At 30.4% G+C, this 12,967-nt stretch overlaps 1 protein-coding gene across 3 annotated transcripts in view; it reads right to left on the bottom strand.

Moving 5' to 3' along the window:
* Window positions 1–129: 129 nt before the first annotated feature.
* The window catches only part of pnut (septin 7-like protein pnut), a 77,322-nt gene continuing 64,484 nt past the window's right edge, over window positions 130–12,967 (bottom strand). For all 3 annotated transcript variants that reach the window (XM_088230030.1, XM_088230031.1, XM_088230029.1), the window contains exons 7-10: window positions 8,845–9,010; window positions 2,983–3,076; window positions 1,960–2,165; window positions 130–1,877 (exon numbers count right to left, since the gene is read on the bottom strand). In XM_088230030.1, coding sequence (XP_088086156.1) covers window positions 1,826–1,877; window positions 1,960–2,165; window positions 2,983–3,076; window positions 8,845–9,010 — 518 coding nt within the window. In that variant the 3' untranslated portion in view covers window positions 130–1,825. The remainder of the gene's footprint in view (window positions 1,878–1,959; window positions 2,166–2,982; window positions 3,077–8,844; window positions 9,011–12,967) is intronic.

The raw sequence follows: 12,967 nt of genomic DNA, 5'->3' as shown, positions 1-12,967 counted from the left end.
GCATGACAAAACTTTAAAAAATCATAACAATAATAAAACGATACATATTTTTTTAAAAATATTTTTGGCTTAGTATGTAGTCTTAACTTGATAGTCTATTAATCAGTAAAAAAGATTAAAAAAACACCATCAAGTTTTAAAATATTTTAATAAAAGATACTGTTTATATTACATCACTTCAGATAAGCAGTAATTAAAATTTTGGGGTTTACATTTTATACTTGTATAAAAGAATTACATACACAAGTACAAACTAAATAAAATAAGTCTATAAAACTTAATTAATGCCACAATACAAAGATACAAAAACATTTTTACAGGATAGTTGAGCCTTGGAATGAGAACGTTGTGCACCTGTCAAAATACAAGGAATTTATTTTACATCCGCTATTGAGTCAATATGGAGGCACTACATCCAGACTATAGGTACGGTGGTTCTGTATCTCCCTTCCCACCTACAGCTTTTGTGGGGTTTAGCAGGAATTAGACTTAACAACTACTTGATACTTCATCTCAAATGCTCACAATATTGTATATAAGAAAATGCGCACAATAAATAATGTCAAGTGATACCAGAAAGAACCCCACATAAGGAAACAATCTTTTTTAATACTGTTTAAGCGATAAATATAGTTTCCAATCAAGAAATATTGTAATAATATTAAAATCTTATATTGATTTAGAAAATCGATTCAAATAAATTATTTTACATAGCATTATAATTCTTACGTACATGAGGAAATATAAAAATGATCAACTTGCGATAGTGGAAAACAATAACTGGACTATTCCATTAGTATTAAGGTTCGTTGTTTTAAGTATCAACTCATTCCCATACGGCAGCTATAGATAAAGATTCTTATAAGAATAAATACATTCCAAGGTGAATGACTATAAACTATGGAGATTTACACAACAAACGGTTCGGACTCATAATCAACAACTATGGTAGATAAAAGATCTGAGGAAGGATCAGTCTACTTAATCAAAGCTAAATTATTGAGGAGAAAATTACTTTACATTGAATATGGTTGTTAAACCACTTTCTATCTCCGATACCTTAATCATAAATGGAATCCTCTCCTTAAAACACGGGGATAGCGCATAGTTATGTCTATGACGCTAAAGAATGTCAATCGTTTTAACCGAAGAGTTTAAACAACTCTTTTTTCGATACATAAATAATAATAATATTTATTTATACCAATCAATATTACATAGAAAAATTGTAGATAACATTAGTAATCTACTTTAATAAATACAATGGTGTTCATATATTATCCGACTACAACTATCAGAACAACATTCTAAGGAAAATGATTTTGCAAAGAGAAATGGAAATATTTTGAATGACATTGAAATATATAAATGTTAGTTATGAATTTGCGAGGCATACAATTCCAATTACAATGCTCTTCTACATTAATAAATGTTATGAAATGAGTTATGTTCCTTAGAATGCTTTTTTGCGTAATGCAAAGCCGAATTTAGTGTTTAAATAAAAATACAATTTACTTCTAAATACTTAAATATTCATATTGGCATTACCATCAATGACCATCACAAGGAATAAAGACCACGCTGCTTAGATATAATACTACGTAAGATAATATTTACCAACAGAGTCATGGTCCGTCAAATAAGAACATCTAATGGCACACACTTTTTACATACATATTTATTTTACCATTTGAACTGCGATGCTCAAACACGCAAAATGGATGTCAATAAGAAATGATTTGAGCAGTTTTAATCACTTTACCGATCAAACATATATGAAGTGAATACACATGCAACCAAAATAAATCTATTTCTATTTTAAATCTTAGAATAAGCCCTTCTTCTTTTTGTCCTTTTTCTCTTTTCCATCGACAGTTCTGAAAAGAAAACCAATGTTTAGTACGAGTGCCGCTCGATATTTCCATCAGTAGCCTATATGAGTAGTCTGCGGGTACTTACTCCTTGCTGTTGGCCTCCAACGACCTTCTCCTGAGGTCGTCCAGCGACACGCCGGCCTGCTGCTCCCAGGAAGCCACCTCGGCCTCGAAGGCCTTGCGCCTCTCCTCGAGCTCTCGCGCTTGTTGTTCCAGCGAACGACGCGTGGCAGAGTGCCGCCTCACTAGCTCCGCTTCACTGTCCTTCAACTTCTGTCTTTTTTCTCGCACCTGATACATTCATTTACATTACAACTCTCTTCCCTCATTTAACTTTTAAGAGAAAAATTAGTTGCTGTAATTTAGTTAAAAAAATTTAAAATATAAATTTTTCTTTTAAATATTAACACCAATCATCGACAGATGACATTGCCATGTCCTTTTTATGAATAAATACAATTAAAGATTTTTGACAGGCGACGCCGTACAATACTATTGGGCATAAATTATTTGAGACTTACACGGTAGGGCCATACTCGCTTTAAGGTACAGCGAGTATAACAGGTGTATTCTTGCATAATAATCCTAGTTTGATAGTAGTTTAATTTATTAATTAAGAAATTGGTACCCGGAACTTTTTTTTTTCTCCATCAAAATTAGTCTATATTTTAATGAAAAAAAATTGTGACATGATATTGAATATATTATTTGAAATACAAATCGCTTGGTTATTGAATTTTGTAAATCATGTTTACTTCTTAATTCAGAGCAGTAGTGGAAAAAAATACAAGTTTAAATTGAGAAAATCCTTAAGTTGCTAGAAGATTTATTACAACAAATTTCACATTTGTCTTCCAGGTAAATGTCATCATTCAAATATTTGGACTCAGATTTAAATGATCCTCGTAATATACTTTGTCACTCCTCATTATTGTTTAAAGAACTTTTTTTTTACTTTTACGTATGGTAAACATTAATTTGTATAAATTGTATTTTCATGTAGGTACCTAATTATTTGTTATGAATAGAGATTACCAGAAAAAAAATACAAATGATAATTAAATGAGCCAAAATTTTAAAAGATGCTAAATATAGCATAATAATGTACCTTCATCTCAAAGACTTGTTCCATTTCACTCTCCATTTTCTTCATTTTGTTATCATGCTCGCGTTTCTCTTCTTCCATCTGAGCTAGAGGATTCCTAGAAAGAGAAGAACAAATGGAAATATTCATGATATATAATATCCAATAACAACTTTTCATAGTTTGAATTGCAAATAAACGGTAGATTGCCTTAAGAAGTTATGTTACATAAAAATAATTCAGTTCAGTTTAAATCAGAAAAAAACCACAAATGGCTTAAGAGATTTTTTACTAACTGAACTTTATGTAAACTCCTCAAAGTATTCTTTTAACTCAATATTATTTAGCAAACACATTTTTAAAAGAAAACATCTTTGATGATTATAATCATCTTATTTTTACAATATGAAGGAAAAAAACATTGATCTGCAGTTTGAAAAATGTAATAAATATAATGTCATGGGCTACATTCACATAATTTATTTTTTTACATTTAGTTGTAAATAAAAAAATAACCATTTTTGCATTTATGAGAGAAAAAGTGTGCAACATTTTTTTTCATAAAAGTTAAAAAAGAATACAGAATTCCTTGATCAAGCATTCAAATCATAGTAGTAGTTTATTATGTTATTTATTGACAATTCTTGGTGGAATTTCATTGTAATTATGTAATAACTTATATTTTCATATAGGTTATTAATTAAAATATTTGGTACACTTCTGTTTATTTATTTGACCAATTAGTGTTTTAACTCTCTGACGGGCATCTATAGAGACTAGTAAATTTCTTTACCTAATTTCAATAGTAATCAATACTTCATCATATTTTCAATGTTCTCAAATATTTTTAAGTTAGTGACTTTAAACAGAATACAAGACATAAGTGATTTTTTTTTTAATTCACTAAATTTCTGATGTAAATCAAATATATTATTTACTAGGGTAACAATCTCCTAACAGCATCGGCATGCACAAACATATTCTGGTTTTTAATTTTATTTCACAAACTCGTCTTCTAATTTCTATTATTAATCAAAAAAACAGTTCTGTAACCCATCTAAGAAAATATGTTATTAGCAAACATATTGACAGCAAAAAATAAAATGGAGAAAACAGCTATATTTGTGAAATAAAATATAAAATTATTATAAAAATATGTCTAGACAAAACAAATAGTGAGCATAATTGAGGACCTTAGTATGAGAGTGGGACAATAGCCATTTTTATATTTTTTCTGTTTCGGATATACAAATAAATGGGTAGAGATTAAAATATCTATAATAAGTATTATTTAAATTTAAATTTGAAAATGTCTTTGTCAGATTTTGAGACCAAAACATGCAACTGTCCATTTTTAAAACCAATAGAACTGCAAGTGTCCGTTTTTGAAAGGATGTTTACTGTGGTCAAGATTCATAAAAAAATGATAATGAGGGGTTTATGTTCAGTGTACAGAAATACACTTTTGTTTTATACTTTTACTACATAGTCACTCTCTAAACTCTACAAATGACAAAGACACCCTCGCTTCGGCGGTCGATTTTAACTGTCAAAAGAAGATGAAATTACAGCCGCCATGTCACTTCAGGGCCCATAATGTATGGAAGAGGAAAAGATGGTGAAAAAATGTCCGTTTATGATATGCATCTTTAGTTTTTTTGTTAACGAAATCGATTTTTCTATCATAACCATTTTGAAAAATAGTGATTATCCGACTTTGATACTAGGGTCCTCAGTTATCTGAATATCTAAAACCAGACACCATTTTACCAAGACATATTTAAAAAAAATTAAAGTAGAATTAAATCCAATAGAAGTGTTTTATTTACCAAAGCAGAAACCATATTTACATTCTGATCAGGAATCGAACCCAGAACCCCTAGTTAAGTATCTGATTATTTTTTTATTGCTTTATTTTCAAATGAATTTGTATAAGTGTGCATAGTAAAAAAAAAATGCGTACTGATTTTTATTTAAAATAAAATATTAGTCAAGATCATTGAATAAAACATTTTTTTAAGTAAAACAAATACCTTATTATACATATTGATACTAAACTTCATAAAAAAATATTCAAACTATTTGATTAGGTAAATAAATCATATATATAAATACATAACTAGAAGAGACATTACTTTTTGTTTTCTAAACAATTCTATCAAGCCATAACATGCACATTATAAACTGTATCTGGTTCGAAAAGTGTGATGGATAGTGTAAATCCAATTGTTATTTTTAATGCGTGTATGAAAATATATTTATCTAATTAATATTACGAATACCATGATTTACCTGATGGATTTACTATGAATATTTTTTTTTTTAAATTGACTTTCCCCAAAATTATTTAGTATACATTTAGTGAATTTCAATAAATTGCACTATAAAAATAAATATCCCTTAGGGCCGGTTGCATCGACAAAAGTTAAGTTAAAGTCAGGGCTAAAGTCAAATAAAAGTTACTTTTATGTCAAAATGCGTTGCATCAAAAAAAGTTAACTAAATATTAACAAAAAAGTTACTTTTATTTGACCGGCCGCCAGGGGACCGTTTAAAGTTAAATGCGATCTACCATCTGTCAAAAAAGCGTCGTGAGTGTTGAAATCTATTGATCGATCTGTGAAAAGTTGCACAAAATGTCAATTTTATCTGATTTTTCGTCTTCCGATGACGAATTTATTATCGAGTATATTCTAAACCGAAAAAAAAAACTGTTCAAACCACGAACGGACCATTTTTTGTGGGAAGAGTCTGACTTTATCGCAAGACTTCGAATGTCAAAAAAGTGAAGAACTAATAATTATTTGAATTTTTAATTGTTAATTATTTTTCAAAACACAGGACTTGATCATCAGCGACGTGGTGTAAAAAAAATCTAAATCATGACTGTATTGAAATGCTGTTTATTTATTTTTAAATAGAGCTAGATTGGGCTCAGCTAACTCTTTCTGGGCATTTAAGGCTGCCATAGTTGCCCGAAAAATGTCATTTTTTTGCTCTACTTCTAGAGTAAAAAGTTCTTCATTTTGTTTTAGCTTTTGCTCTTTTAATTTTTTATCTAGTTCAAAAAGGACGATGTCCCTTTTGTTCTTTTCTTCTCCGAATGCGCAGTGTTGCTTCGCCCTCCCGCACACACTGAAAATTGGAACGAAATTTAAACGTTTGTGCCCAAAGACGCGTCGCGGGGCATGTGTATTGCTACATGTAAATAAACAAGTACGTGCTTGCGCGAAAATCCCAACAATTTTTAGGGTGAAACGTGAACCTTTACAGTGGCAACATTCTTAACTTTAACTTAACTAAAATAATGTTGATGCAATGGAATTTTTCAGTTACGCAGATTTTGAGCCTTAACCAAGTTTAAATATTTAACTTTAAACTAAATTTATACCAACTTTGATGCAACCGGCCCTTAGAAGCGTAAGCACAAAACAGATTAAAATTTCGGTTTGAACACATTTAAACTTTACTTTATTATGATAGAAAATCTAATTATTTTGGCAGTAACAAAACACAAATTGAATCAGATTGTGGTTCTGTGGCTAGTGTTGCGGACTCATGGATCAAAGGTCTGAGGTTCGAGCCTAACTCTACCCTAACTTGAAAAGCATTTTCTAGTAGCGAGTTATTTACAACTCGTTGAAAATGGCCCCAAAATTTCAATATTTGTGTAGATCACAAGAATGCAAATATTTCTTTTTCATTGTTTTTTTTTTTATCAATATTAAAAAAATATATATTTACATAACATACGGCTAATATTTTTTAGAAGTTAAGATTATTAAAATGATCAATTAAAAGCTGACAGCAGATTAAATGCTGTAAATGCTGTAATGAAAATTAAATGCTGTAAAACATTTTTTTTCCTAATGACACATGCGCTCCTTTAATCAAGTCCCTTAAAAAGTCAATATGTATCATGATATAATTATCAATATTATCTCTTAAAAAAAATGTTATAAAAAGTTTTCAATTAATTCTCTGACTTGCGTTAAATGCATATTTTTACTAAGTAAGACAGTATATTAGGATAGTTGTGTACCTTTAGATCACAAAATCTACACATGTAATACATACTAGAACTAGACAATAGCACTTGGAAGCAATGGTGAATAACAAACAATACAATGTTGAATGTTAATCAAAGTCACATGCTGGTATGCATCAAGTGATGTGCCTGTAACTTTGGCTAACATATTTGGCATCTAATACTAAAATGGTGATGTGTGAGTTTCTATAGACATGCGGATATAATACGGCTCGTTGTAAATACCTGATAATTTTGTCTACATAAGTTTTAACTGTCACCAAACAAGTACATAAACAAATTTACTTTTTAGAAAGAATACAAATAGCGTAAGAGTTAGAAACAAATATCCCAATTTCTCGGTACAAGCCTCGCGGATATTCGGCATACAAAAATGATGGCTCACGGGGATTTAGAATCACTACGACAGATTAAAACACAGAGAGAAAATTTAGATTTTTTTGTTTCGTTTTGGAGAACTTACCATACTGTCATGAAACTGTTCATGACTCCTTGAGGGCATAAACTGAACACCAAACTACCATTACTGATGGAATAAAGTAAATAACTACATTGTTTTGAGAGGGTGGATAATGAGGCTTTGTTGAGGACATCATTTTTGCATGCCCGCGTTTTATTGCTATGGGCAGATGCACAAAAATACTAGACTATTCAACTTCCAAAATAAAAATAACAAATCTTTACATTTACTATAGCATAAACTCGTTATAGTATTGTATATGGATAGCCAATCAATTTCTTGCATAAAAAATATTCTTTTATAAATATAGCAATATTCAAATACATTTTATAGTATCATCGGTGTAAAATAGTGTATGTAACCATTAACCCTAAATTCGAGAGATGGTGTATCAGGTAAAAAAGTGTTTCCAAAAAATAATCCGAATCCCAGGACTCAATTACTGAATAAAATGATAAGGGTCGTATGTAATGTTAAAAACAAATAAATGAATAACAAATGAGGAACATTCACAAACAGATGACAACTAGTATAATGGAATGTAAGGGAAACTGTTGATCAGCTGTTGCATATTATGATATAATTATGTATATGGCAATCCAGTCAGTACAACAAGGAAGAGCGCATCAGTCAACATTGCAATGTATCAAATTAATTGTAGTTTTACTGATAAAGAAGCAGTAATCAGAGGATAAAACTAAAATAATTGTTTTTAAGGCTTTTCAATTTGAATGATATTACTTTAAGATTTGCTGACACACTATACCTACATGAAAACCATTATTAAAATTATTTATTTTTAATTAAAATATACATAGATTTAATTATTGAAATATTTTTTTATTTAATTTTAAAATTTACTTATATGAGCAAACATCGGTACTCTTTTTATTTGTTTGTCTTCTGTAAATGATTGATAATATTCCGTAAACAAATACAAAATAACCAGAGAAAAAATGCCCGAGTGCTAAAATACAGTTTCGGATAAGAACCAAGTGTAATTTTAATAAACAGGTAAAAATCTAGTAATTTTTAATAAAGGTTTTAATGTAAACGTGTGTATTTATTGATATTATTATTAATCAATAAATAAAATGAAGTAAATATTGTATTAAATTAGTTATCTCCATATAAATAATCTTTGGACTTATATACCAGTGCAACATTACATTATTTCAATAGAGGTTTAGCAGATATATAATTATACCAAAAATAAATGTTTAAATTTAATACTGTAGGAAACTAAGTGGATAAGTAAAACATGACTCATAAAAAAATGCATGATAAAGTCCAATGATTATCAAAACAAGATAAAAAATTTACTGAGAAAATAGAAAAGTCTAGAGAACACAAAACGTGAAATAAAATAGAGACTAACTTGTTAGATATTCTCTGCGGTTTTCCATCGGTGCCGAGTCCGGCAAGTTTCCGACAGCGGTAGTTCTCGTAGTGGACATTACTCGTCACATCCCGCAGGTCCTGAAGATGTGTTCTGATCACCATGTTGCGGAGAGCGATGAAGTCACAGTGCTCCAAATTCTCAACTGGATAATATTATTAATTCATGAAACAAACGTACGCATAGAATCTGAATGCTAATGTTTGACTCAACAACTCATATTTACCAACTTTATGGAAAGTTTCTAAGAACACATAGCAAACAGTATTTAACTAATAAATCATTGAAAATCTGAATGCGAATGAAAGAGCTATTTGCTGCACAAATTTGTTTATAGAACATCGATAAGTAAGCTGTTTTTAAAAGAATAGGAAAACAGTAAAATTCAATGTTGGCAATACTGCTATCATAAGCAAAAAGGCAGTTTTTTTTACCTAAATCACAAAATGAGTTGAATATGAGGTAATGTTCTATGAGAAATTTCAAACCATTTGTTTTATGGCACTGAGCAGTACAAAAAATATTTCAGTGTGAAAAACAATATCGACGCTGGAAAAGCTATTTACTTTAAGCGATAACGATTTCCAAAAATGAGTTTTTATAAGAGTTTGACAAAAAAATATTTTTCTGCGTCGATTGCACCAGGTTTGGAGATGAAATATAACTTTCTGATATTTTTTTACATCAAGCGACATCAAAAACAGCAATTCTGTGTCAGGTGACGCTTAAAGAGCAAATTTTTTCTCTATTTTATTTGACAAAGTCGCATACAGTAAATAGCTCGCAATATTTTACAAGTTCCATGTCGTTTAATGTAATTAATTCTGTCGTTATTAAAACTGCAATGTCGTTTAAAATTAATAGCCTGTCTGTGCTTTAAACCATTTTGTCGCTTAAATCAAATAGTCCTACTGTGCTTTACACAGCAATGTCGCCTAAAGCAATTAAACCTGCAGTGGTTGGAGCCCCAAATCTGGCTAGTAATTGCTTGTGTGTTCAAGAAATGTGACTTTTAGTAAGACAATTTTATAAAACCGTTGTCTTATAGTTTAAATTTAATTTTACTTATAAAATAATAGTTAATACTTATCTTACATACACATAATGAGTTGAATGAGAATGAGAAATGAGAAAAATAGTTAATAGTCACAATTTAAAAAAAATCATTACATAAAAATATATTTTGTTCCTTAATGTTTTTTCTAATAAGTTCATAATGAAATTTGAGTTATAGAAATATCAATTGTGGGATTTTCTAAAACGCTTTATTAGAATGCATTAAGGGAATTTTATACTATATTTAATGTCAAAATTCCTAGAAAATCTAAACCAACCCTAATGATCACTAGGCGTGCGGTTCAGGTATGAGTAATTACTGTATAATAAGGCAAACAAAGGATTCATAAGGAAAACATTATGATATTTTAATAAAAATAGCTTAACAGTTATGCATTCATTTTAATAAACAAATATTATTCCTCGCAGTATGGTGTAATTAGGGGTAAAGCTAGGGTTTCCTGGGACAGCGGTGCCCGTATCTTAACGGCTGTAGTAAACGGTGATGCGGTGGACAGCCGACGAAGTGGTGACTAGAGAGTGGTTTTATTTATTAACGGTGTTATCAACATCGTTTTCCTAGGAAACCACTCTCTCGTCACCGTTACGACGGCTGTCCACCGCATCACCGTTTACTACGGCCGTTAAGATACGGGCGCCGCTGTCCTAGGAAACCCTAGCTTAAGAGTTAATAACCAATCGAACAACAAATATTACGACACAAATAAAATCCTCATTTATGTCACTTCACCCATTTAACTCGAAAGAAAAGTTTTTTTTTGGTTTTATTTTATTTCGGCTGATAAAATAACACATTATTTCCTGTCTCTTAATGAAATTTTCAGCCCGCACAAATCTTTCCACAAAATTGCTTAATGTATTCAGGTGGCAAGAACATTTCTGTACAATAACGCTTAATGTCTTTAGATCGCCAGAATTTTATATGAACGATAAATTGAATGCATTTAGGCCAGATGACAATAATTTCTCTAATATGTATGTCGCTTAATATATTTAGGCGGCAAGAAAATTTCTGAATGATGATATTTAGGCGGCAAGAAAATTTCTGAATGATGTCTATTGATGCATTTAGACCGGAAGAATTTTTTTCTACCATGTTGCTTCATGTATTTAGGTGGCGAGAAAACTTCTCAACAATAACGCTCAATTTAAATAGGCAGCTAGAATTTTTGTAAACAAAGTCTTTTAATTTATTTAGCCGGGAAGATTTTTCATGGCTTATCAGAAACAAACCAATTAAGCGACGCTTATTTTGTCAATCAAACAATTTGTTCATATTTTCAATAAATAGGCGAATACACATTAAAATATGATTTACCCCGTCTATAGACGATGTTCTAAATGGAGGTATAATTAATGAGATATAATTTTTTTAAATTTTGAAATGGCTCTCCTGTAAAGTTTGCAAAATTTCGCCTAAAGTAAATAGCCTTTTCAGCATCGATAGAATGTTTTAAAAGTTTTTTTAAGCAATAATACAATATCTAGAGATTCATAAGTAAAATCTCAGTGTAGATGTGATACACGGAGGTTTTATGCTTTAGAAACAATTGACATTACTTATGATTAATTAAAGTTTTATTTTAATTTGCTTAAAGTTGATAAATACTAAAAAGTGTCATATCTCAAAATACGAATTTTGCAAATAACTGCCTTGTAGAATCCGAAGTATATGTGGCTTTTTTTATCAATAATATCTTGAGTAAGTCCAAATGTTTGTACAGTTTGTAGTGAAATCCAGCCTACAAACTGTAGTCAATAATATCTCTAGGTATTTCACTACCTAGCGATATTATTTAGAAGTCTACCATTGGCTGGTTTAAGTGGTCACTTTACACACTGCGTAACATTCATCATTCTGACTATGTTTGAACATCCACATTTTCTCAACTCTTCCACCTGTTGACTTTTGGGAAGTAAGAGAACTAAAACCTTCATTGATGTGGGTGAGATTCGTCTGCCTGAATTATTTCACCTACTATAGTAGGGCCAATTTAATAGGTCACATTTGACATTTGTCAGTTTTAGCTTCATAGTGAGGTGACCTGCTTAAAAACATTGATTAAAGTTAATGAATCGATTCGGACTTCAAAAAGTAAAAAACACTTGAAAAAGTACTTATAGGTACTGTAATTTTATTTTGAAAACCATAAGTCAAATCCCTGTCCCATTATTACTTTCTATCGTAAATTTAAGGAACAAAATAATATAAGTACATAATTTAACAAAATTATCAACATTCGATTTTTCTGGGTAACATCCCTAGTGTTTAAAAAGAAAAAGGGTTCACTATTACAATAAATATGTAATCGCAATTGAAAAAAGTTAAGCAATTGTGCAGTTCTAAAGTCGAAAAAATAAATAATATTTTTTTACCGCCCTTACAAGGTTATGTTGTTGAATTTTGATGAAGTGTCAAATGTGACCTATTAAATTGGCCCTACTATAGGTACCATATTTTATGATTAGTTACTACACTGCGTTCATTATTATTAGAATTTCCAAATAAACAAATTCACACGGCACAGTAAAATTAGGGTGGATTGACATTTATTACATTATTTTGTATTTATTTTTCATTTATTCAACGGCTACTCTCAGGTAATTAGTCAGCCTCATGGTGTACTGGTTATTGCGTTTATCTGGCATTCAATAAATAAATCTAATAAAAATATATAAAATAAATATCAATCTCATCTCATCTTTCCCTTCCCACACAAACGGTGCATAGGACACTCCATTGGTACACCAATCGCAGCGTATATTGACCATTTTTGTTGCATGAAGGTGAGAAGATCAGTCTTACGCTTCAGGTGCCAGTCCAGGAACCATGAAATATTCTAGTGTAAAAACACCTTTTTTAATAAATTGACCACTTGCATGGCAGGCAGACGCATCGACCACTAGACCACGAGGCCGATTAATCCACCCATGTTGTTTTATCATGCCATATGGATTTTAGCCATGGTGTGAGGCCAGGCCAATCTCTATGAATGTACTTTAAGTCAAAATTTTATATTTCAGA

This window comes from Micrasema longulum, unplaced genomic scaffold (assembly GCF_059751315.1).
Source record: "Micrasema longulum isolate JH-2025_06_02 unplaced genomic scaffold, ASM5975131v1 h1tg000725l, whole genome shotgun sequence".
Lineage (NCBI taxonomy): Eukaryota > Metazoa > Arthropoda > Insecta > Trichoptera > Brachycentridae > Micrasema > Micrasema longulum.
The sequence above is the reverse complement of the archived record's forward strand: the minus strand, read 5'-3'. Positions and strand labels throughout refer to the sequence as shown.